Source organism: Azolla caroliniana, unplaced genomic scaffold (assembly GCF_043228905.1).
Source record: "Azolla caroliniana isolate FFs.n. ecotype wild unplaced genomic scaffold, voAzoCaro1.0.p SCAF_9, whole genome shotgun sequence".
Classification (NCBI taxonomy): Eukaryota; Viridiplantae; Streptophyta; class Polypodiopsida; order Salviniales; family Salviniaceae; genus Azolla; species Azolla caroliniana.
In genome coordinates, this window is record NW_028230444.1 from 18,305,665 (window position 1) to 18,330,424 (window position 24,760).

Here is a 24,760-nt window from a genome sequence, read left to right on the forward strand (position 1 = left end):
TGATGAGTGATCGAGTGAGTAACCGAACCAATGACTGATCGATCACATGACCGATTGAGTGATTGACCGAATGGCCGGCCAAATGACCGACCACACGAAGGCTCCCTCTCTCTCTCTCTTGTATTTTTTGAATCAAATTTGGCCCTTTCTCTTTCCTTTGATCTTACCGCCCTTTTTTCTCTTCACTAAATATCTGTCTCTCTGTCTCTTTGTCTCTCTTCTTCTGTGTCCGTCTGTCTATCGCCTGCTCTGGGTAACCCTAGCCATGGCGGATGAGGAGCTCGGCGAGTTCTACGTCCGTTACTACGTCGGCCACAAGGGCAAGTTCGGCCATGAGTTCCTCGAGTTCGAGTTCCGACCCGATGGCAAGCTTCGCTACGCTAACAATTCCAACTACAAGAACGACACCATGATTCGAAAAGAAGTCTTCCTTACCCAGTCAGCTCTGCGTGAGTGCCGCCGAATCATCGCTGACAGTGAGGTTCTTCGTTCTCTCTCTCTCTCTCTCTCTCTCTCTCTCTCTCTCTTTCCTTTGTATATTCTCTCAGATATTCTTCTTTTGGTACAATACCTGCTTCTTTTTTTGGTAAGAGGACGTGCATTTTTCCTGTTTTGTTTTTTGAGACTCTCTTCTTTTTGCATTTATTGGATGGAAAGAAGCGTGTTTGGATTTATTCGATCTATGAGAATGCATCAGTTTGCTATACCTCAGGATAGATTATTGCATGTTTCGTCTATTAAAGACCTTTTCGTTTGTGCTTAAAAGTCCTTCAGATGTCTTCTATGTTCACTACACATGGGTACTATCGTCTAGGAAATATGCAGATCTTTATAGGTCTGCTGCATCCATATTCTACATTGCAAATAGATGGATGAATTTTCAAGACAATAATGGAACCGCCTTGGTCAGTTCGGTAGGTCCATTTGTTCCAGAAAAGCATGTCATTATTATGCTGCTGTCGTGTCCAATATCTTGTTATTCCATACATCGTTTGTAAAACTAAGTGCGCATTACAATCACATGGTTTTACAAGTCTTGTAAAACCATGTGATTGCAATGCGCACTTGGTTTTACAAGATGTAAATTGTCTGTCCTACAAATAACAATCCTGAGTAATGATTAAGGAGAGAGAAATGAATGTAACATCTCTTTGCGAGTATATTGTTCATGTGGTATTTACCTACCTTTCTGAATCCTCCATTGTCTTCATCAGAACACTGGCTATTGAAGTGGTGGGGTCCAATGCAATAGCACACCTCATCTCCTCTGCCTCGCTAAAGCTATTGATACATTAAAGCTGGTCTTTCTTGGGTTTTAAGTCAAGTCAATAAAGTTTATGTTTATGAAGCAACTGAAAGAAAGTAGTGGGTGATGGTTGTGACCAAACCATATATTGTTTTGGAGCACCTATAAAATGAAGTACAAATTCCTTCAATCCTGGTCTTTAAGATATTCCTAATGTAAGGGTTTTATTTTGTCCTTAATATATCATAACCATCAAATATGTATCACTTCATCCGCACATGGAAACTCATGTATATTTTATGATTTTATTCAAAAATGTATTAAGAAAGAAGAGTAATTGAGCAGCATTTTTTACCAGCATGGTTTAAAATGGGTCTTCTGCTTCATATTATTCAGATTATGAAAGAAGATGATAACAACTGGCCTGAGCCAGACAAAGTGGGTTGCCAGGAGCTTGAAATTGTGATGGGCAATGATCACATCTCTTTCACAACATCCAAAATCGGTTCCCTTCTTGACGTGCAAAGCAGCAAGGATCCTGAGGGTCTTCGCATATTTTATTATCTAGTGCAGGTAGGACTTTGCACTTAATGGTGTTTTGCTTGAAAAAAAGACTTGATGTTAATATGTTTGTGATTGTCGATGTCATTTTCTTATGGCTTGTTTTTTATGCTTTATATATGCAGGATTTGAAGTGCTTTGTTTTCTCCCTCATTGGCTTGCATTTCAAAATAAAGCCAATTTAATGTTCCCCAAAGCTGCCCTGCCTGTGTTTGAAGGATGGGCAAGTGTTAGAATTTAGTGTAGTTGGGTATGCGCATTGGAGGTTTTGGCTGGACACTTGAGAATTTCATTGAAATTGGAACATGCTTGGGCTTTGATACATGTACAGAAGAATTTGAGTCTTTAATGATATGCCAGGTCTTATGTTTATGTTCTTTACTAGAGTACCCGCAACGCAATCTGCACATAATATTCTCTTCTGTCAGTAAATTAATTTTCAAAGTTCAATTATTCTTAGAATCATATAAAGATCATCGATAGGATTGTACATATTTATGTAATACTGAGCAACATAGATCGTTATCTCTTATATAATTAGGATGTTGACTTATGGAAAATGGTAGATTAAGATGGAGATGTCTTGTAAAAGGCGAGACAGATGGGATGTACTTTACTAAGGCGCTCTAGTCAAGTTGTCATTTTCAGATTGTTTGTTGTATTCAAAACCAAGCAAGGCCAATGCTATTAAAGATACAACATGCAGATTGAATCAAAGCTAGTGAAGACCAAATAATTTGAAGATATTACATACAAGTTTTGAATCAATCAATGTCAATAGTCTGCTTGATATACTACTAAGGTGCTCTATTGAAGTTGTCATTTTCAGATTGTTTGTTTGTATTCAAAACCAAGCAAGGCCAATGATATTAAAGATACAACATGCAGATTGAATCAAAGCTAATGAAGACCAAATAATTTGAAGATATTACATACAGCTTTTGAATCAATTAACGTCAATAGTCTGCTTGGTCTCTTGATCGAATTCTCTTTCACATCCTTAGGTTACCTTGCAAAACAATGTACCCTTGTGTGACTTTTAATCATGCAAACATGTCACACCGAACCATTGCAATCTTTAAAAGAAATCTGTATGAATAAATTTCATTACAATATTGATTGCTATTTTACAAGGTGGAAGTTATGATTTAGAGCAATAAGTTAAGTTTCCTGACAAGTCAGGCAAGGATTAATTTCTAGGAATAAATTGTTTAAATAATTTCTATGGACAATAATACAAGATAATTTCTCCACGTGTATATATACACACTACACAACTCCGGTTCTATTCCACAAAAGCCACAGAATCAGACATATTAGGAGTAGCAAACGTTGTGCTTTTAGAGCTTGATTCTGTCACCCAAACTAATGCATCTTGGTAGCCTATATCATAGAAATGATCTAGAATGTCATCTGATGCAGGCTCCAGTGCCCAGCTAAGGAGCTGAAACAAAAAAGAAAAATGGATAAAGTCATAGAACTTTAGTGGAAACAAACCGAAAAGATTTTTAATAACTCTCAAATACCTCAAAAATCAGAGAATGAGGACGAATTGAGCATATAATCAAATCTCATATAGCACATATATAATTGCTCAATTGGGAATTTGGGGAAACAATGAAAAACTAAAAGAAAATTTCACAAATATTACTTGTCTGGTAGATGCATTCTCCCTTGTAGGACTACAATCTGGACTGATCCCAACACCGTTTAAGCCTAGTTTAGAAGCCGAAAAGGCACAAACTCTAACCTGTACATTTGGAACATCTATGTATCAATTTAGAACTTGTATTTATAACCTTTCCATTCTGGGCATTAGTATTGTTATACACATACAGTTCTATTCGCCGAAGTCTCTGGCATGAATTGGGTGATTCCTCCATCTACACAAACCCTTCTTCTGTATAATGTAACTGGGCGAGGAGCAAAGTATCTGTTGCGATAAAAAATGTAGTGGAATAAATTTTAGCTGTTTGAAAAATACTCTCTACATAAACTCAGCCCATCCACTTTGTTATAGACCAAAACAAAATAATAAAAACACTGGTAACTTCAACTTGTAATATGAAAAATAGACCTTGAGCACATATACGTAACAAGAACAGTTCCTCTGCAACAATATGAAGTTCTTGTCTAAAATGACCATAAACAAATCCCTTTGTCCCATGTTCATAACTTAAATATCAATAGCATAACATATAAAGTCGAAAAGATACCCAGGTATGAAACAAGATGTGAGAAGACCATCAATTAAATCCGTTTTGGAGTCGAAATGGCTTACTATCAATGCCTTTGGCGACCGAAACACTTGAGTGATTGCAACTGCATTTATCAATTTATTAATTCATCAAACACACAATTGCTGTAAATTGAATTGAATATGTGAAACATATATTTTCATTGCTTTTATTAGTTTTAGCATGATGTTGTAAGAGTCTAGAGATGCAATTTTAACTGCATTTCAAAATTGGGTACGTATAAGGTTTAGAAGACTTTAGTATACTCAACATAAAGAAAAAAAGATTTCAATTTTGCAAAGACTCTACAGGGGCATAAGAAAAAAACACATTCAGAGAAACGTTTCCCTAAAAATTGGAAATTTTCATTTTGTGGAAGATCACAAATTTTAAGTACTATCACCTCGTATCCTTCCACTTGTTCGGACGTGCGCATCCTCAGGTAGACACTCCTCAAGGGATCTCCTTAAGGCCCTCTGTAACAGTACTACCAAATTAGCCCTATTATAAGTTTATGACCAAGTTCCCATTACACAAAAGCAGCAGCAAAAATGCAGAGGGTTATCCACATAATATTAGAGTTCAATTATATCAGAACCCAAATTGGGGTCCAAGGTTCTGTTAATTAAAAAATGAAGTATTTTTCTTTTACTCTGCAGACTATAAAAGGCAACCCAGTCACACCTCAAGATATCCACTTACCCCAAAAAGTTCAAGATCTTCATGTAGCTCTACATTTTAAACGTATGTAAACAAAAAAAGGACTCAAAGAAAAACATGAGTACCCCCAGTCTAAATGCTGTTCCATTCTTGCGGCAATCTGCAGCAAGTTCTTTTGTGGCAAGCATAGCATCATCCATTGTCAGGCCGCTAGCAATGACTGCAGACACAAGAGCCCCTGCAGAAGAACCCGCCAAAGGTGTATTTTCCTGGAAAAGGATATACAATCAAAGTTCAGAAAAACACATTTCCATCCCTATTTCATTGCCTACTTTTTGTACACAATCAGAGGTTAAGAATTCAGAAAACAAAATATTTTATCACCTACTTTTTGAAGAAGGATGACACATTTTTGGTCCAGTTTTTACAACTCTTTGGAGAAGGATACATAATTTGAGACTTAGAAAACATGTCAGCCCCCAATTTACAAATGTTTGGATAATAATACACAATTGGAACTTAAAAACTTGTTTTTGAAAACAATTTGTAAAAGAATATGCGATTGGAGCTAAAAAACAATTGTTCTTGCCAATTTTTACAATTTGTTTTCTAAAATGAAAACACAGATGGAGTTTAAAGAAACAAATATCCAGCCTATCTACATATGTTTATGGAAAAAGACTTGCAACTGGTGCTCACAAAACACACAATCGGAGCTTTAAAAACACATGCCCCCTTCCTTATATTCATGTAAGAAGACCTTAGAAAAAGAATAGAAAATTGGAGCTTAAAAACATACCTTTCCCCTATTTTCAACAATGATCCACAAAGACTGATTTTAGAATGATGCACAAAGAACGATTTTAACCCCCTTTTTGTTTACAGTTCTATATTTTTATACGAGCAGCACAGAATATATGCATACCGTGATGTATCCGTGCTCGATGAGGCATCGTGCAACTCCGATGTGATAAGGGAACAAAAATCCAGCCGCTGAGAAGCTAAAACCGGGACTAATGAGACCAGGTCGAACATAAGGCGTATCATGTTCCGTTTCTGTTTCTCGCGAAGATGCAACAATTTCTTCACTAACTCCCAGCAACGCTTGTCTCGAGTTGTCAGCCGAAGACTCATCTCCGATTGACGATGGAGTTTCTGAAGAGTCCCCAGAGATTGATGAAGAAGATTCCGAAGGGGAATCTTCTCCATCCCATGAGGAATATTCCGACAAATGTTCTCTGAGCGGCGAAGGAGACATCAAAAGGGACTTTGGCGAGGAAGTGAACTTGGAGGAATCTTCAGAGTTGAACCTGGAAACAGCAATGGAGGTAAGGGCCCGGACCATTCCAGTCCGGAGGGCAGAGACTGCATTTCGAGGAGAGACAAAGCTACGATATCCGTTCGAATCGTGGTCTTGAAGGCGTTCATTATCATCATCATCGTCTTCTTCTTCTTCTTCTTCTGGGTCTAGGGCATCATGATCGATATGATGAGAGGTAGAACGGCGAACAGCACGCAGAGAGGGAGGATAGGTGAGGTGAAGAGGTGGGGGGGGTCTACGGCTGCATGGCCATCGGAGGGGCAGCACAGAGGAGAGGGAGGTAGGAGGAGAGGCCTGCAGAAGGAGGAGGCCTCCTTGCATCGTCTCCTTCTTCCTTCTTCCTTTCTTCTTCTTCTTCTTCTTCTTCCTTTTCTTCTTCTTCTTCTTCTTCTTCAATGTGTGTGTGTGTGTGTATTGTGTTATTGAAGAGGGGAGAGAGAGAGAGAGAGAGTGAGTGAGTGTGTGTCATGGGTTCAACCCCTACATTCCACAGTGGCATCTAGTGAAATAGAGATACATATAAAGTATATAATAGAGAGGTGAGGAAATTGGGTTTCGAACCCAAGACACAGTGCTTGTAGTGTTATCGACTTACCACTAGGGTAAGCTAATTACGATAAAAAAAGAGAGTGAGTGAGTGTGTATTTTGTTGGAGAGAGAGAGAGAGAGAGAGAGAGAGAGAGTGAGTGAGTGTGTGTTTTGTTGGAGAGAGAGAGAGAGTGAGTGAGTGAATGTATGTTTTCTTGGAGAGAGAGAGAGATGACGTGCCAAATGGATGTAGCTCAGTTGGTAAGGTTGCCCAATGGAGGCCACGTGGTCATGGGTTCAACCCCTATATTCCACAGTGGCATCTAGAGAATTAAGAGTATATGAAGTATATACTAGAGAGGTGAGGAAATTAGGTTTCGAACCCATGACGTAACGCAGGGTTCAACCCCTACATTCCATAGTGGCATCTAGAGAATTAAGAGTATATGAAGTATATAATAGAGAGGTGAGGAAATTAGGTTTTGAACCCATGACATAACGCAGTGCTTGTAGTGTTAACAAATTACCACTAGGGTAAGGTAATTACGAGAAAAGAGGGAGAGAGATGATGTCTCCTAGATTTTCATTATTGCAAGATATGTGTTTAGACTCACAACCATTGGATATGTAGTGTTTCAATATATATTTCATTCACAACGAGGTTTTAAACGCATGGGAGGACAACGATTAAAAGGCTTCATCATGGCAGTTACTGGAGCGTGCATTTGTGATAAAGAGCAATGACTCGAGATCAGGCTAAAAAGATAAAAGAAAGAAGAAATAGAGGCGCACAATCAAAGAAACTGTAAAAAAGGAGTAAAGAAGAAGATAGATAGAGAGAGAGAGAGAGAGAGAGAGAGAGAGAGAGAGAGAGAGAGAGAGAGAGAGAGAGAGAGAGGGTTTAGGGTTTAGGGTTTAGAGTCTATGTGTGTTGTCACCAATACCTCCTCCATGAACAACATGCCGAGGCTAGCAATTTGTGGCAGTGAACCACGAAAACACGCAACTCTATCATTTAAACAATTCAACTTGGCCTATGGTGTTGCAGGGTTTGATTTGGTACAATTCGGTTCAAGCCATTATCAAACAACTTCTAATGGTTGTGGTTTAAAGGACTTCAAACCTCGGCTTCAACAACTTCAATCTTATGCAGACTATACGACTTCAAACCACAACTTAAACAATGTAGGGTTATGGGCATTTGAAGAGATTAGTGCATGACCTCCAATGAGCACTTAGCACTAATCTCACTTACAAGTATGGAAGAGAAATAGGGAGCAAGAGTATAAGTCTTTAAGGTGGGGAAGAAGTTCAAGAAAAAGATCCAAAAACATTTACATGGGATCTTTATGGTTCCTTTACAAAAGTGTTACCCCCTTTTCCACTAGCTTTATAACTCTCTCTTTTATTCCTCTTCTCTTGGTCCCACATTGCCTCCTTAGTACAAATGTCTATATCCTTGTTGGTAGTGCTACATGCGACTAGTACTTAACATTACCAAGACAAGCTTTGCCATACACTTAAATTCAAACTTTGAGGATTTTTTTTTTCTACCAATATAGGAGTCGTAGGGTTGTGAGGATGTATATACCTTTGATGGAAGAGAGTTTACTGTATCCTTTGCACTCTATCCGTTGCCAATTCAATAGTCTCCAACTTTGTTGCCAAGAGAACAATAAATGTTGAACCTCAATAGATTTTGAGCATTTAAATGGTGGAGCACTATTGAAGTGATATAGGCAACAATGATTCTTAGGATTTCTTGCTTTATGCCGTTACTACCATGTAAAAGAAGTCACATGATCAATTGCATCATCTACAAAAGTATATATTATGGAGGAACAAGTTAAGAAGACCATCAATGGCTTGAAGCATTCAAATTTATCCAAAGATTGTATACTTGATATACAAGTCAAACATTGATATGGTAATATATCAACACTAATAGGGTGACCTACTTGGAAACAATTGTTACCTTGATCTAATATTTGGCAATGGCATCCTAGGTTCACCAAATCTCATTTGGTTGATCAAATAACCACAAACTTATGATATTAATGTCGAGGCAAATACCTTACACACTTCCATAACTTTAACAATATTGTTGGAAAGAGCTTTTAGGAATAAGAAAGGATCATGTACAAGTGCCTGAGATATTAATGTTCCCCAATGGGAGAGCAAGTCCAACAAATTAAGCATCTTAACAAGATTTGGGCGAGTAGCAATGGCAAAGAAGAATAGGCTAAACATGCATTTTTGTCATATTGTTTATGTGAAAGGTATTGCCATGGTCACTCAACTATTTGGCATAACATGAGACACTACACATAACCCTAACATGAAAGCGATGGTTGACATCCTTGCACCATGTTGTCCATAGGCCAAAAATAGAAATTAGTTAAATATAATACGCCGGAAGTAAGGCGAGTAGGTAAGGGAGAATTAGGTAAAACGCCGAGTTTCGAGCCTCACAGTCAACCGACCGCTCGACGCTGTATGAAGGAAAAGAAGTATATAAACCGAGGTCTGCGTACCTCGGCAAGGGAGAGATATTCAGAGCCTAGGCGAGGTCGTTTCATAGATATAGGAGCTTTGTAAGGCTACCGGCTGTGGGCCGTGTTTTTTGTAAACATCGCTAACGATTACAGTAATACATATCTATTTGCTCTTGTTGTTTTCATCTGTGTGTCGTCGTTTCTAAGGTCTCAACTACGTATACAACCCGGGCTCTATTCCGGGTATGCTCTTCGTGTTCTTCCCTTAATGACACCCCGTGCACAAGTCTTCACGATTACACTTCCCTTGATACCGATAGCTCGTAGGCATCTCGAAGGTGTTTCCGGTAGAACGGTTAACACAATTTGGCACGCCCGATTACAGTTGAGATCACAGCGAACTATGTTGAAGACAACCTTCAGCCGCCATTACGGCGCCCAATCGCATCAAGCGGTCTCGGCCATCTGGCTGACGCCCTGAGCCAGTCGAAGGCACTTCCGACTCGGCGGTCACAGACCAGTCCTTCCCAGAAACATTGGAGGCTCACCGGTTGCAATCCTCGCCACCTGCTACTCGGTCGCGAGTCGAGTCCACACCAACCTCCCCACCTAGCCCTCCAGAGGTCACCCACCCTGACCCTAACCCTTTTCCGGCTTTACTGGGAGACTCCGAATTAGATACCATGTCGTATCCTTACCCACGATACACCGACAGCCCCGACGCGGAGTCGCACGTCCGTGCCTTCGTGTCCACCTGGCAGGCCAACCACTCAACCCAGCGCCTCTCGCCTGTCGAAATCGAGGCCTCAAAAATTGCCGAGTTTACGGTATCCCTCGATGGGCCAGCTGCGCGATGGTATTCTGGCCTTGACACAGGGGAGTTTGGCACCTTCCACGACGTTCGCACACATTTCCTAGAACTGTTCCATCACGAGGTGCCCAAACGAGAATTGCTCCGACAGTTCTTCTCCATGCGACAAGAACCGCACGAGACGGTCGCACAGTTCACGATCCGGTTCCGGGATCTCTACAAACAAGTGGCCGACAATGTCTCTGCACAACACATTCCGGACGCATTCCTGTCCAACTTACGGGAGCCTCTACGAACGACTCTTGCACTTACTAATTTTGACAACCAAATGATCGAGCAAGTCATAGCGCGCGTCCTCGCCCTCGATCAGACTCAGCAAAGCAGGGCTTTCACTATGAGTTCACTGCAAAGCGCCATTCCCCAGGAGGACAATCGCTTCCGCCACGCCCTCCAATGCATAGTTTGTTCGGGATCGGGCCATCTGGCCCTCAAATGTCCTCATCGACCACAATGTCTGATTTGCCAGTCTCGATCCCACACTTTCGAACACTGCGAATACAATATGCTCAACCGCACAACGACGGCTCCGGTTTGCCAGGTCGAGCCTCGGGATACATACTCTCGTCAGGACGAGCGCCAATCCTATCGGAACCAGGATAACCAACGACCGCAATCGCCGGATAGATGGTGTCGTAACGACGATTACTGTCGGAACGACGACCGTTACCGAAACGACAACCGACGGAGATCGGACGACCGCAATGATCGCTATCACGATGACCAGTATCGGGCAAACGACGATTGTGATCGGAATGAAGAGGATCAGGATGACCGTTACGATCCGAGAAATTTCCGTAATGATCAGCGCAACTCTCACTGAGGATCGCGCAATAACCGAAGGAATAACGACAACCGTCGTCGGGACCCACTGCACAATGAACCGCGCAGCTCGAACATGCCCTGGATCAACCCACAAACACACGAGGCCGGGAATCAACCGCACCCCACGGATCGGGCTGGCACCAGCAACTCGGCAGACGTTACCTGCTTCAAGTGCAACCAACCCGGTCACTACGCTACGCAATGCCCAACAACAGATCGTGGAAAGGCTCTTGCCGTGAATAGTATTATGGCTGACGTACAAAACGTCACAACACGCAGCAAAGCCCAGGCTACCCCATGGCAAGTTCAGGACGAAGTCCGGCAAGCAGCCAAAGAATGGATGGATACGGCCAACAAAAACAATGTGGCGTGGATGCACACGGAAATGGGAGACGCGACCATCGGAGCAACACAGTCCTCGGCTCCATCCACGACAACAGAAGATGACTAGTTGTGGGACGCCCTTACCAGTTCCAGGATCTGCTTACCTCTGCATAAACTCTTACCACTCATGCCGCGTTTTCTGGACACCTTGGCTTCACTCACAGCCAACAACCAGTCCACTGCACCACCTGTGCACCTGGCCGAGCCAGGAACGGGTCCACCTCTCATGGATGCGCAGAATCCAGCCATAAAAATTATGATTAAAGGGAAGGACCTGCACGGGTGCATAATCGACGACGGCTCTGGCGTGAATGTCATCAGCGAGGCTACCTGTCGTAAACTCGGCCTGAATCAATGGGAACCTTGCCCCTTTTGTCTTCGGATGGCCGACACACGATTGGTTCGCCCCATCGGATTAATCTGCCACCTCGACTTTGCTCTAGGAGGCCACATGTTTACTATCTCGGCCGTTGTCTTACGACTTGAAGCACTGGGGGCTTACCCAATGTTACTGGGCAGACCATGGTTGCGCACAACCAATATCAAACAACATTGGCAGCGCAACATGATCTCGTTTCGCCGAGGAAAGACCAAGGTACGGATCATAACCGAAGAACGCATAACCACGCCCCACAACACCTCGCCGTTATACGCGGAAGGGGTGCACACGCTTGACGGATTAGCCGATGATGAGGTGGACGATTTCCTAGAAGACTATCCCACTATCATACCTCTCTTCGAAATCGACGCCATGTCGGTCGTCGGCACACCTCTAGACGAGGATGAGCACGATCCCACCATTGTTGCCGAATTACGACACGCTCGGGATGCTTTTGAACGTGAACTCGTCCTCTCCCAACACGTGAAGGCATCAACGCTCGAAACACTGAACCTCGGTTCGGACGAGACCCCTCGGACCCTACAGATTGCTAATAACTTACCAGCCGGTGAACGAGCAACCCTCATCCACTTACTCACCGATTACCAGGATGTATTCGCATGGTCTTACACGGATATGAAGGGTTTGGACCCACAATACTACCAACACCAGATCCACCTTCTCCCGGACGCTCGGCTGGTTCAGCAAAGACGATATTGGATGAACCCCAATTATGCGGCTAAGGTCAAGGAAGAAATAGACAAGCTCCTCCGAGTCGGGTTCATACGACCGGTAAAACGCGCCACATGGTTAAGCCCAATCTTAGTCGTCCCCAAGAAAAACGGGAAAATCCGAGTCTGTGTGGACTACCGCAAGCTTAATGCTACAACGGTCACGGATGGATTCCCTCTCCCGTTCACGGATAGTGTTCTCGACACGGTGGCAGGTCACGAATGCTACAACTTTCTAGACGGGTTTAGTGGGTACAACCAAATCAGAATGCACCCGGATGATCAAAAGAAAACAACATTTGTCACGGAATGGGGTGTTCGGTTTAAAAACAGCGTCGGCCATGTTCAAGCGCATCATCACCGAAATTTTTAACGAGTATATCCCGACGTTCATGCAAGTCTTTCTCGACGACTTCGCCGTATATGGACAACGACTGGAACACATGACCCAGTTACGCCTCTGTCTTGATCTATGTCGCTAGGCGCGGTTAAGTTTAAACCCGGCAAAGTGTGCATTCTTGGTCACAAGCGGCAACCTACTCGGACACATTGTCAGTCAAGAAGGTATCGCCATGGACCCGGATAAAGTACAAGCCATCCTAAAAGCCCCGGCACCCTCGAATGCAAAAGGCCTCAACCGATTTCTGGGACAAATCAGATGGCACAGCCGGATGTTACGCCACTTGGCCGATTTCGCGACAACACTACATGCGGCAGTGCATCGACTCCCCTTTCAATGGACTTCAATCAAGGACGAGGCTTACCAAGGATTGAAATTAATGCTCTTGCATGGCCCAGTTGTACAGCCACCGAGATGGTCGGAACCTTTTCACGTCTTTGTGGACGCATCAGGTATTGCCATTGGGAGCGCACTTATGCAATGCACGCCCCCAAATTGGTATCGGCCAGTGTATTATGCTAGCCGACGTCTCTCGGCCATGGAAAAGAACTATTCAACCACCGAATGGGAGGCCCTCGGTATGATCTACAACATCAGTAAATTTCGGCATTACCTCTTAGGCCGAAAATTCACCTTTCACGTCGATCACTCGGCCCTCCTCTACTTGGTTAATAAACAAGCCCTGACAGGTCGACTAGCTCAATGGATGCTCCTATTACAAGAGTTTGATTTTCATATATAGCATCGACCCGGAGTTCAACACGCCATCGCCGATTACCTAAGCCGCCTCGAGTCCGGAGACCCTACTGAGCCCACGTATGACGATCTACCCGACGCCGGCTTATTTCATCTCGCAACACTAACCGACGTCAAAGAAGATGAATGGATCACGGAGATGACCCATTTCCTTAGTACTGGCTTGCCTCCCGATCACATGGCCCTCGATGTACGGAAACGACTCGCAGTACGTAGCCGCAACTTTTGTCTAGTTTCCGACATCCTCTATCACAAAGGCTCGGACGGAATATGGTGTTGGACCATTCGACAATTCGAGAAGAAGGCCATCCTCCAAGAGGCCCACCTCGGAATCGTCGGCGAACACTACGATGGAGAGTCCACGGCAAGGAAAGTATGGCAGAGTGGGTTATGGTGGCCTACAACGAAAAAGGATGCCCACGAGTTTTGCCGACAATGTGACTTGTGCCAACGGTTGGGACAACCGATGGAACAAGCTCGAATGCCACACCAACCCATTCTTCCATTGGAATCATTTCAAAAATGGGGGTTAGATTTTGTGGGACCCTTCAAACCGGTTGCGGCCCGAACCGGTAATAAGTATATCATCGTCGCCACGGACTACTGCACAAATGGGTCGAGGCAAAGGCTTTACGAGACAACACGGCAGCATCCATGGCCAAATTCGTGTACGAACATCTTTGGTGCCGTTATGGATGTCCAATTGAGCTCGTTGATGACCACAGTGGGCACTTTATAAACCATATAATACGCGAGCTTACGACTCACTATGCAGTGGTACATAAGAAAAGCACACCATACTACCCGCAGGCAAACGGATTGGCAGAATCGACTAACAAAATTCTCCAAACAATCCTGAAGAAGATTGTCAACGAGAACCGCACCGATTGGGATGACAAGTTCCAGAGTGCACTATGGGCTTACTGCACGACATTCAAAACGAGCATTCAATCCACCCCCTTTCGGATGGCTTTTGGTCTAAAAGCTGTTCTGCCCATCGAGTTCCAAGTCTCGAGTCTCCGAGTGCAAGTTAAAGCACGCCTACCCGAGGCCCAATCCGAACAATTGAGGCCGGAACAACTCCTTGAACTTGGCGAGGACCGAGTAGTGAGCATGGCCCAACTTGAACAACGCCAACGCCAACGGAAAGCCTTTGTGGACCGACATCGGAAGGGATTTGAACAAGAACTGACCATAGGCAAACCGGTTCTCGTTTTCCAGACATGACTCGGTGCTATGCCAAGAAAGTTACGATTTCGATGGACCGGCCCATTCTGGATTATTGACGAGTTTAACGGCACGTTCTAGCTCGACACCCTCACCAGGGAAATAGTCAAAAGCTGGGTGAATGGATTCCAACTACGACCATACCAGGGAAATACCCCAGCCAACCCTTTCGCCGAGTCTCACGGCACGGTGTCGCGTTATTACGCGCGTGCGTGGAGAACGAGGCGGGACCACCGAGGTCTTGGGCCGAGAAATAGCTGAGAAGGAGGAGAACGGAAAGGCAACGAACGCTCTTGCACACGCACAGACACGGGAGCACACAGGAATCACAGTCCAACAACACAGCAGAATGAGACGACTAGAAGTCCGGGTACCTCAATGCGTATGTATATAAATAAATATATATATCAAAACGGTTACAACTAATAGGCCAGCGAGGCGAACACCGATGCCTGTTCACTCACACGCAGACAAAAGAGCGAGATGGAGACTCTGCCGGAAGCACACGGGCGTTCCACTGAGCAGAGTCAGCCTCTCGAAAACCTGCACAAAATGGCTATGGAGAGTGGCAGAGGGGAAGAGCTCCGTCTCAGTCCGGCAACACTTCCTCCTCTCTAACACACGATACCTCTCTCATCCCTCTCCCTCTCTTTTATAGCCCAAGGAGGGAGGCCGTTATCATCCGTTACATCATATTAATTCTCTGTCCTTTCGGACAGAGATACAACTCGATTCTCTCCCTATTGAATGTGTGTTACCTAGGATTTCACCTCAGCCGATTTGTACCTACCTACTTGCTATACAATGAAAAGTGTGCTCGCGTGTAAGTGCCGGTTTACACATGCTAAACTCATTCTCCGCATAGGAACGGTTTTCTTCGCGACATCCGCCCCCACCTAACCGCGCATCCATCGGTATGCGCCAAAATTGGGCTCTTGCTGGAGAAAACCGGCCCATGCTTTACTCCTCGTCTTCTAGTTCGTCATCCGCCTCGCCCGTCGTCGCCGTCCATGCTTTCCAGATCCGACTTGCACTCGTGTCGTTTCTTAAACGCTTTGACCCTCTTCCTCTCTACCGGTATTGTCACCCTCGTACCGTCGAGCTCTGCAAGATGGTAGGTCCCGTTGTCGTTGGCGCCTGTCACTACGTAAGGCCCGAACCACCTCCTTGCAAACTTCTGCGTGGCTCTATGCTGGTTGTCGAGGCTGCTATCATACACTAGGACTCAGTCGCCTTCCTCGATTTTCTTCGGTCGCAATCGGTGAGTCCGGTCAAACCGCCCTTTGTTCTTCAACCTTGCCAACCGAAGCTTCTCCGCAGCTCGTTCCACGTCCTCCGGCCTTCGCTCGAGTTGTCGAATCCGTGCCGCTACCAGCTCCTCTTGGCTCATCTCATCTCTCCAGTCCACCGTGGCCCATGAGGAGATGGTTTGCTTTGTTGGCATGATCGGCCTCTGTCCGTACATAAGCTCTGCCGACATGAACCCGGTTACCGAACTGTGCGTAGTTCGGTCCACCCATAGTGCGTAAGGAAGGAGCCGCGGCCAATTCCCGACCTGTCCTCCGCATGCATGCACCAACGCCTTTACGATCGGCCCGTGCCCACTCTCGACCTTCCCGTTCGCCTTCGGATTGTACGCCGTAGTGAGGGAGAGTTTGACCCCTAGCCGGTCGAACAACTTCTCAGCTTCCTGCGCATCCAGCTCTCCCCGGTCCGCCACGATCCTCCCGACGCACCCGTACCGACACACTACCTCTTCGATCAGGAACCGGCATACCGCCGCGGTTGTCTTGTTCTGTGGTGCACGACCTTCCACCTGGTTCGTTAAGTCTTCCCACGCAAGCACCAGGTAACGCATCTGTCCTACCCCCATCAGCATCGTCACCAAATCCACCGTCCATTTGAAGTGGACGGTCGGAGGGTAGGTCGGGTGAAGCTCGTCCCGGTGTCAGACTATGGAGTGCATTTGGCAGCTTTCGCAAGTCGTCACGAACCGATGCACGTCTCGGTACAGTCCCGACCACCAGTATTTCCCCTTTAGCTTCTCGAACGTGGCCTATGTTCCGCGGTGTCCGGCCCAGGGACTCTCGTGGTAGGCCTCCGACAACTCCTCCTGTTCCTCCGTCTTCGCCACCACTCGGAGCGGGATGCCGTCCCTCTTCTTCGGGTGCTTCCATATGTACCCGTTCCAAAGGAAGAATCGGTACACTTTATTCCGGATCCGGTTGGTCTCTTCCTTTGTCCACGCCGCTTCCGGTGTCATTGTTTTCAGGAGCCCGCCGATATGGAGCCACTCCCCGTCATACTTGCTCTCGACGAATTCGTTAAGCATCGGAGTGCTCCCCTTTCTGGTCGTCACGTATGCCGCCTCGAAGAAATCTACTCCGACTTCCTCGTCCTCCGTAACCATGTCGTCCTCGTCTTCGAAACTCGCCCTTGAGAGCATGTCGGCCATGGCATTGTCTTTTCCGGAAATGTGTCGTATCTCTGGATTCAGGGACTTGATGTACGCTATCCACCAGAGCATTGCCAGGTCCGACGTCGCGCATCCGGAAACCATGTCGAGAATCGGCAGGCAGTTCGTCTCGATTATTACCTCTGTCCCAATCAGGTAGTCTTTATCGACCTTCACCGCTGAAATGATACCCCAGAGTTCGCGTTTAACCTGGGCGTATCCTTGCTGTCGCTCACTGATGACCTTCGCGCCGAACCAGATGGGGAACCTCGTGCCAACGTCATCCTCTTGATTGATCACCCACTCGATCCCGGTCGGGCTCGTGTCCACCGTCACGTAGATGGGGACGCCCTTGCCGTAAGACGCTTTACGGAGAGCCGATACTACCGTAAGTGCCTGCTTTAGTCTCCGGACCGACTCCGTGTGCTCCGTTCTCCACTCGGACGTACGCCACTTCTTCAATAGCCCGTAGAGCGGCTCCGCAACATGTGCGTAGTGTGGAATCCAGATGTGGTAGAACGCGCACGCCCCCAAGAATCTGCAGACCTCCATAACCGACCCGCAGTCGTCCTTCAACGCGGAGATGGCTTCCTACCGTAAGGCCCGCACAGATGTCCGACCACCAAGATCTCTGACTGCCCGAACGCCGATTTTTCTCCAGAGAAGGTGAGTCGTGCGCTCTCGAGCCTCTGTAGCACCTGTCATGATATGGCAAGACTCGAACCCATGACCTTATGCTACATGAATCGAGCTCTTACCATTAGACTATGAATTGTAATTTGTAGAATATTATTTTTATTTATACTTTATCATAGAAAATTGATGTATATTCCAGATCTCTCTGGATGATATGGCAAGACTCGAACCCATGACCTTATGCTACATGAATCGAGCTCTTACCATTAGACTATGAATTGTAATTTGTAGAATATTGTTTTTATTTATACTTTATCATAGAAAATTGATGTATATTCCAGATCTCTTTGGAACATTCTAGAAGCTTCAGGATTATTCCTAAAAACACTATAAAAGGAGGCACAAGGCATTGTTTTGAACCAAATTGGTTCAACACCAGTCTTAAGCCTCTTAGCCGATTGGAACTTATCTTTCATATAATATAAGAGTTGCTGTCATCATCCTATCTCTCTCTCTCCTCTTCTCACTTCCTCTCTCTCGGGAATCTTACGCAGTCCCGTCCTCTTAGTACTAATAGTACTACTGTTCTTAGTACTAATTCCATCTCTGCTTTAGTACTATTCCTGACAGTTTGAACCAATTTTCCTCTTTCCTCTAGCCTACTTGTTGTTCTCCCTTATCCTCCTACCCTTTTCCCTCTACTATGGCTACTGTTAGCGCCCAAGAATATCAATCCGTTTTCTCCGAGTTGAAGTGCCTAAAAGAAAAGTTTGTTGCCCTGGAACAAGAAAACCAACGGCTGATAGGGGATCTGCAACAAATCGCTCTAGAAAAGCAACAAACGCAGCAACAACATGGGGAGTTAGCGTTACGGGTGCAACAACTCGAAGCGGCATTGCAACAACAAGGATCAAATCCCCAAGGATTTCATAAAGAGCCGAAGATTGGACTTCCTGTGAAATTTGATGGAACGCGATCACAATTTAGGGGATTCCTTAATCAGGTACGATTAGTCCTCCAAATGCATCCTTCCTGATACCCCACTGATGTATCCCGAGTCGGCTTAATAGGCACGTTGCTTAGTGGCTCGGCCTTAGCATGGTTCGCTCCGCTTCTAGAAAAACAATCGCCCTTGCTTAATAACTTTGAAGATTTTATTAGTGAGTTCAAAGCCTGCTTTGGAGACACCGACAACATCAGGACGACGATCAACAAGATCCGGCGATTGCGTCAAGGCGATTGTCCAGCCTCTGCCTACGCGGCGGATTTCCGCCTACTCGCTTCCAACATACCCTGGGATGATCAAGCACTAATGGAGCAGTTTCGCTATGGCCTGCGAAATGATGTCAAAGATCTACTTCTAACCTTCCCCGAAGAACCAAAGTCTCTTACGGAGGTAATCAGTCGAGTGGTCCGATGTGACAACCGCCTCTTCGAACGGCGTTCAGAACGTCAATTACAGATACCACGCGCTAGGCTGGAGCCCACTTATGCCGCAGTCGCGGCTAGACCGTTTGCACGAGACATACCTCAAGCAAATACTTCGACACCGATGGAGATCGATACCATGCGTCGACGTGGCCCGTTATCGGAAGAAGAAAAGCAACGACGACGTGCAAATCGATTATGTCTTTATTGTGGTGGACCAGGGCATATCGCAATCAATTGTCCCCATAGGCCAAGAAGACAGGTAAATCAAATTGTAGCATGTACTAAACCCGAGTCAATTCTTCCCTTAGGAGTGTCTGATAGTATTAATAGTACTAATAGAGTGTTTGATAGTATTCATAATACTAATAGCCTAAGTATCTCAAATAAATTTGAATTCCTTAGTCAATTAGATGAAGAGTTAAACGATTGAGTCCAACCAAAATAGGAGCCGTTTGGTTGGACAACAGCCCTAGATCTGTACAGCCCATTAGTGGTTCCATTCCTTCCAAGCAAGTTAGCAATGTGTTCCTAGCCCAAGTCATTGTTAGTACTAAAAGTACTCCCCCAGTACCCGTGCTAGCACTTTTAGATTCCGGAGCTAATTCCTGTTTCATGGATCGAAATTTTGCCCAAGCTTCTCAGATATCCTTAAGAAAACTTCCTTGTCCCGCATCTGTAGTAGTCATTGATGGTCGTCCCATTGCTTCCGGTAATATTGTAGAAGAATCAGAACCCATTCAAGTTGTCCTAGGTAGTTTTGTGTGTGTAATATCATTTAATATAATTAGTAGTCCAAAGCATCCCATTGTCCTAGGATTACCTTGGTTTGAATTACATAATCCAGCCATAGATTGGAGAACAAGAGAAGTCCGATATCGACCACCCCAAGAATCAACTCACCAAGTTTTGACCATTTCACTCCATCAACTACACGAAGAAGGACCCAAGGAGGCAATGTTCCTATTTGCAATATCAGTACATCCTTCCAGCACTATTAAGAAGGACTCCTCAGTACAACTTCCAGCAAAATATCATCCTTATGCGGATGTATTTGACAAGGTAAAAGCCGGTACCCTTCCTCATCACCGTCCTTATGACTGTCCCATCGATTTACAACCAGGAACCGAGCCACCATGGGGACCAATTTACAACTTGTCACCCACCGAGTTAGAAGTCCTTCGAGCCTACATAGAGGAGAACTTGGCAAGCTGGTTCATCCGCCATTCGAAATCTCCGGCCGGTGCACCCATCTTCTTTGTCAAGAAGAAAGATGGCTCACTTTGTCTTGTCGTTGATTACCGCGGATTGAATAAAGTCACCATCCGGAATAGGTATGCACTTCCTCTTATATCAAGTCTTTTAGAGCGAGTTAATGGTGCCAAGTTTTTTACTAAAATCGACCTACGAGGAGCGTATAACCTCGTGCGGATCCGACCGGGAGATGAGTGGAACACCGCCTTTCGCACGCGGTATGGGCATTTCGAGTATACTGTTATGCCGTTTGGCCTAACCAATGCACCCACAGTCTTCCAACACATGGCAAATGATATATTCAGAGACCTCTTGGATATCTGTTTGATCATTTATCTGGATGATATATTGATTTATTCGAAGACCCAGGAAGAGCACGATTCTCATGTACTATTAGTACTAAAGCGACTCCACGAGAATGGTCTTTATGCCAAGCTAGAAAAATGTAGCTTTGACTGCAAGCAAGTGGAATTTCTAGGCTACGTCATCTCCTCAAAGGGCATCGCCATGGATCCAGCTAAAATCCAAACTGTACTAGAGTGGCAAATTCCACGGCCGGTACGAGATGTACAATGTTTTCTAGGTTTTGCTAACTTCTACCGTAAGTTTATACAAGATTACTCGAAGATTATTTTACCTCTCACACAACTTACGAAGAAGGGCCAAGCATTTCTTTGGTCCATAGAAGCAAATATGGCTTTTCGGCATCTTAAGAAAGCCTTTACATCAGCACCGATTCTAGCTCATGTGGATACAAGCAAACCATTCATCATGGAGGCCGACACATCAGATTTCGCCCTCGGTAGCATCCTTTCTCAACAAGGCGATAAAGAAGAGTTGCATCCGGTGGCTTTCCATTCACGCAAATTCGATGTCGCAGAAATCAACTACGAAATACATGACAAGGAGTTATTAGCCATCGTGGATTCATTTGTACAATGGCGGCATTTCTTAGAGGGCTCTCCACATCAGGTCATTGTCTTTAGCGATCATAAAAATCTTGCTTATTTTCAGAACGCTCGCGTACTAAATTGACGGCAAGCTCGGTGGGCGCAATTCCTCACGTGTTTCGACTTCAAAATCACATATCGACCGGGGAAGCAGCAAGGAAAAGCAGATGCACTATCACGACATTCATATCTTGCACCTCGTCCTGGTGACGCAACATTTGATAATCAAAAGCAAGTAATCTTGGGACCAACACGATTGCACACGACACGGATTTTTCACACCCCGATGGATTCACGGATTACCGATGACATACGTGCAACCTTGAAGACGGATAGTTTTACTCAAGACATCCTGGCGCACATTGATACTTCTCGGGCATCCTGTTCTCAGTCTCAACAACCAGGTATTGACTACCGACAATTCGAATATCATGATGGTTTGTTATTCTTTAAAAAGCGCGTATATGTCCCCGATTGCTCCCGTCGCCTTCAAATCGTCCAACATTGTCACGACACCCATACGGCAGGACATTTCGGTAGTACTAAGACGTTGGAGCTAGTGCAGCGATCTTTTTGGTGGCCCCACATGCGCCGTTTTGTCGACGACTACGTTCGGACCTGTGATGCTTGCTGCTGAGCAAAGATGCCACGACACCATCCATATGGCTTGTTGGAACCCTTACCGATTCCAAGTAAGCCGTGGCAGTCTATTTGTCTTGATTTTATCACAGATCTGCCAGTCTCGAAGGGGTTCGATGCTATCCTAACCGTCGTCGATCGATATACGAAGATGGCACATTTTGTGCCATGTACTAAAGCCATCACTAGCGAGGAAACCGCCGCTCTTGTTATGCGTGAGGTATTTCGGCATCATGGCCTCCCAGACAGTATTATCAGTGACCGAGGCCTGCAATTTGTCTCCAAATTTTGGCAGCATCTCTTCAAGATGCTCAAGGTCTCCTGCAACCTCTCCTCTGGCTACCATCCTCAGACCGACGGGCAGGCGGAACGAACAAACCAAACGTTGGAGCAATATCTCCGGTGTTTCCTGAGTTATCAACAGGACGATTGGGCCGAGATTCTCCACTTTGCGGAGTTTGCGTATAATAATGCTATTCACTCCTCGACTCGGGTCTCCCCATTTTTCGCTTATACCAGTTTCCATCCTCGCTGGTCGGTGATTGACACTCCGAAGCTACCTACCAACCCTCGTGCCGAGGATCATTTGGAGAGGCTACGCAAGATCTAGATGGATCTCTCTACTCACCTTCGTCATGCTCAACACACACAGAAGACTTATGCGGATCGTCATCGGATTCCCTCCTCTTTTGCCATCGGAGATCGAGTATGGCTCTTACGTCGTCATATCAAGACTACTCGACCGTGCGACAAGTTGGATTATCGACGACTCGGTCCCTTCCGTATTACGGGTAAGATTAATGATGTCACCTTCCACCTTGATCTCCCTCCGCAGCTTCAGATACATCCGGTTTTCCATTGTTCTCTTCTTGAACCTTATAAAGCAAACACCATTCCCGATCATATGACACCACCGCTGGAGTTGGACGCCGGCCCAGAGTATGAAGTTGATGCCATCCTCGATTCCAAACTTGTTCGCAACAAACTTTATTACTTGGTCGATTGGCTCGGTTATAGTCCGAGCGAACGTACTTGGGAACCCGTCGAGCATGTTGCCAATGCACAGGATCTTCTTGCTGATTTCCACCGAAAGTATCCGGATAAACCCGGTCCGCAATTAGCGCCGACTCGTTCCACTCGTCGTCTTTAAGGGGGAGATAGTGTCATGATATGGCAAGACTCGAACCCATGGCCTTATGCTACATGGGTCAAGCTCTTACCATTAGACTATGAATTGTAATTTGTAGGATATTATTTTTATTTATACTTTATCATAGAAAATTGATGTATATTCCAGATCTCTCTGGAACATTCTAGAAGCTTCAGGATTATTCCTAAAAACACTATAAAAGGAGGCACAAGGCATTGTTTTGAACCAAATTGGTTCAACACCAGTCTTAAGCCTCTTAGCCGATTTGTACTTATCTTTCATATAATATAAGAGTTGCTGTCATCATCCTATCTCTCTCTCTCCTCTTCTCACTTCCTCTCTCTCGGGAATCTTACGCAGTCCCGTCCTCTTAGTACTAATAGTACTACTCTTCTTAGTACTAATTCCATCATTGCTTTAGTACTATTCCTGACAGCACCATCTCACAGTCATTGATGTGGTTCACGACGAACCTTCGACATCCGTCCGGCCCGACAGTCTCATCCACATCTTCCACCAGACACCCCTTTATCGGGATGTCGTCCAAGAATGGCATGGTGATGTCCGGGATGCAGTCCCTCAGCACTTTGTTCATTGCGTTCACCATATGCACCACCGAGTTCGTCCCGCCTTGCAGTAGGGTACACATCCGTACTAGGCCAAGAGGGGTTTGCATCGTTGTGATATCCCTGCTCTCCACGGCTAGCTAGAACTTGTCGTACCGCGAGTATAAGTCACCAACCGAATAGATCGACCTCCCAACGAAGGCCTCCGCGAACTCGTCTATGGTCGGTCTGATTCTTGCATTATAGATGGTCACCCTGTTGACCGGTTGCAGGTCCTGGATGAAGCGAAGTGTACCGTTCTTCTTCGACACCGTAAACCACCGATTTGAATACGGGGCACTCGACAGTTCAAGGATGCCCATCTCCACCTTTTGTTTCAGAAGCTCCATCAACTTCGGGATGTGAGCTCTCGGCATCGGAATCGGTTTGAGATTCCACGGTACATGCGGTACCGTGAAGATCACCATCGGTTCGATGATCGTCGGGTCTACGCACCCGATCTCCTTCGGCGAGAACGCGAAGGCTTTCCCATGCCGCACGCTCCCTATACGCAACGCTCGGCCACAACCGAGCTTAGAATCATACACAGAAAACGGGAAATAGATGTACGACACAAAGAAGAGAAGAGTACACAGGATGTTTACGTGGAAAACCCAAACTAAAGGGAAAAACCACGGCAGCCCACAAGCTGCAAACTATCACTATGTTAAAATGTACAACTGTGAGTTCACGGAGGCAATGACCTCGTGCTCACGATCCTCGCCACAGGCGGCGGTTACAACAGAGGCGACGACCTCTTTCTCTCTCTCTCTCTCTCTCTGTACACAGTTACACGCTCTCTCTCTCCTTTTTGCACCAACGAGAATGACAACAACTATATATAAAAGTTTGCCCTAAGTCATATTTATACTAATATGACTTTTCGGCTATTTACAAATATAGCCTCGATGGACTCTCAGAAACATATTTACAGATATGTCTCTTCATCCGGTTTCAACATTCCTCACCGGGTCTGCACCATCCGGCTCTCCGTAGCCGGGTACTCCTCATCCGGTTTCGGCCTC

The 24,760-nt window shown here is 45.4% G+C and overlaps 2 protein-coding genes and 1 long non-coding RNA gene across 3 annotated transcripts; 2 read left to right on the plus strand and 1 right to left on the minus strand.

Moving 5' to 3' along the window:
• Nucleotides 1–227: 227 nt before the first annotated feature.
• Nucleotides 228–2,179, plus strand: LOC147860393 (protein mago nashi homolog 2-like). Its single transcript, XM_087324169.1, has 3 exons — nucleotides 228–481; nucleotides 1,643–1,819; nucleotides 1,933–2,179. The coding sequence occupies exons 1-3, from the start codon at nucleotides 266–268 to the stop codon at nucleotides 1,990–1,992; spliced, it is 453 nt and encodes a 150-aa protein (XP_087180295.1). The 5' UTR covers nucleotides 228–265; the 3' UTR covers nucleotides 1,993–2,179.
• Nucleotides 2,180–2,940: 761 nt separating this feature from the next.
• Nucleotides 2,941–6,361, minus strand: LOC147860394 (Acyl transferase/acyl hydrolase/lysophospholipase superfamily protein). Its single transcript, XM_087325051.1, has 7 exons — nucleotides 5,630–6,361; nucleotides 4,830–4,973; nucleotides 4,448–4,520; nucleotides 4,024–4,129; nucleotides 3,644–3,740; nucleotides 3,459–3,557; nucleotides 2,941–3,251 (listed from the first exon to the last, which is right to left on the minus strand). Exons 1-7 carry the CDS (start codon nucleotides 6,344–6,346, stop codon nucleotides 3,093–3,095), a joined length of 1,395 nt encoding a protein of 464 aa, XP_087181177.1. The 5' UTR covers nucleotides 6,347–6,361; the 3' UTR covers nucleotides 2,941–3,092.
• Nucleotides 4,454–4,737, plus strand: LOC147860395 (uncharacterized). Its single transcript, XR_015530275.1, has 2 exons — nucleotides 4,454–4,624; nucleotides 4,660–4,737. It is a non-coding gene; the product is annotated as an uncharacterized LOC147860395 (long non-coding RNA).
• Nucleotides 6,362–24,760: the final 18,399 nt, after the last annotated feature.

Excerpts from the sequence above, each read along its gene's own strand:
- LOC147860393 (XM_087324169.1), top strand. The coding sequence starts at position 266 with ATGGCGGATGAGGAGCTCGGCGAGTTCTACGTCCGTTACTACGTCGGC. Across the intron at positions 482-1,642 it reads GAATCATCGCTGACAGTGAG|ATTATGAAAGAAGATGATAA; the intron begins GTTCTTCGTTCT and ends CATATTATTCAG. Across the intron at positions 1,820-1,932 it reads TATTTTATTATCTAGTGCAG|GATTTGAAGTGCTTTGTTTT; the intron begins GTAGGACTTTGC and ends TTATATATGCAG.
- LOC147860394 (XM_087325051.1), bottom strand. The coding sequence starts at position 6,346 with ATGCAAGGAGGCCTCCTCCTTCTGCAGGCCTCTCCTCCTACCTCCCTC. Across the intron at positions 4,130-4,447 it reads AACAAGTGGAAGGATACGAG|TTGCAATCACTCAAGTGTTT; the intron begins GTGATAGTACTT and ends TGATAAATGCAG. Across the intron at positions 3,252-3,458 it reads AGAATGCATCTACCAGACAA|CTCCTTAGCTGGGCACTGGA; the intron begins GTAATATTTGTG and ends TTTTTGTTTCAG.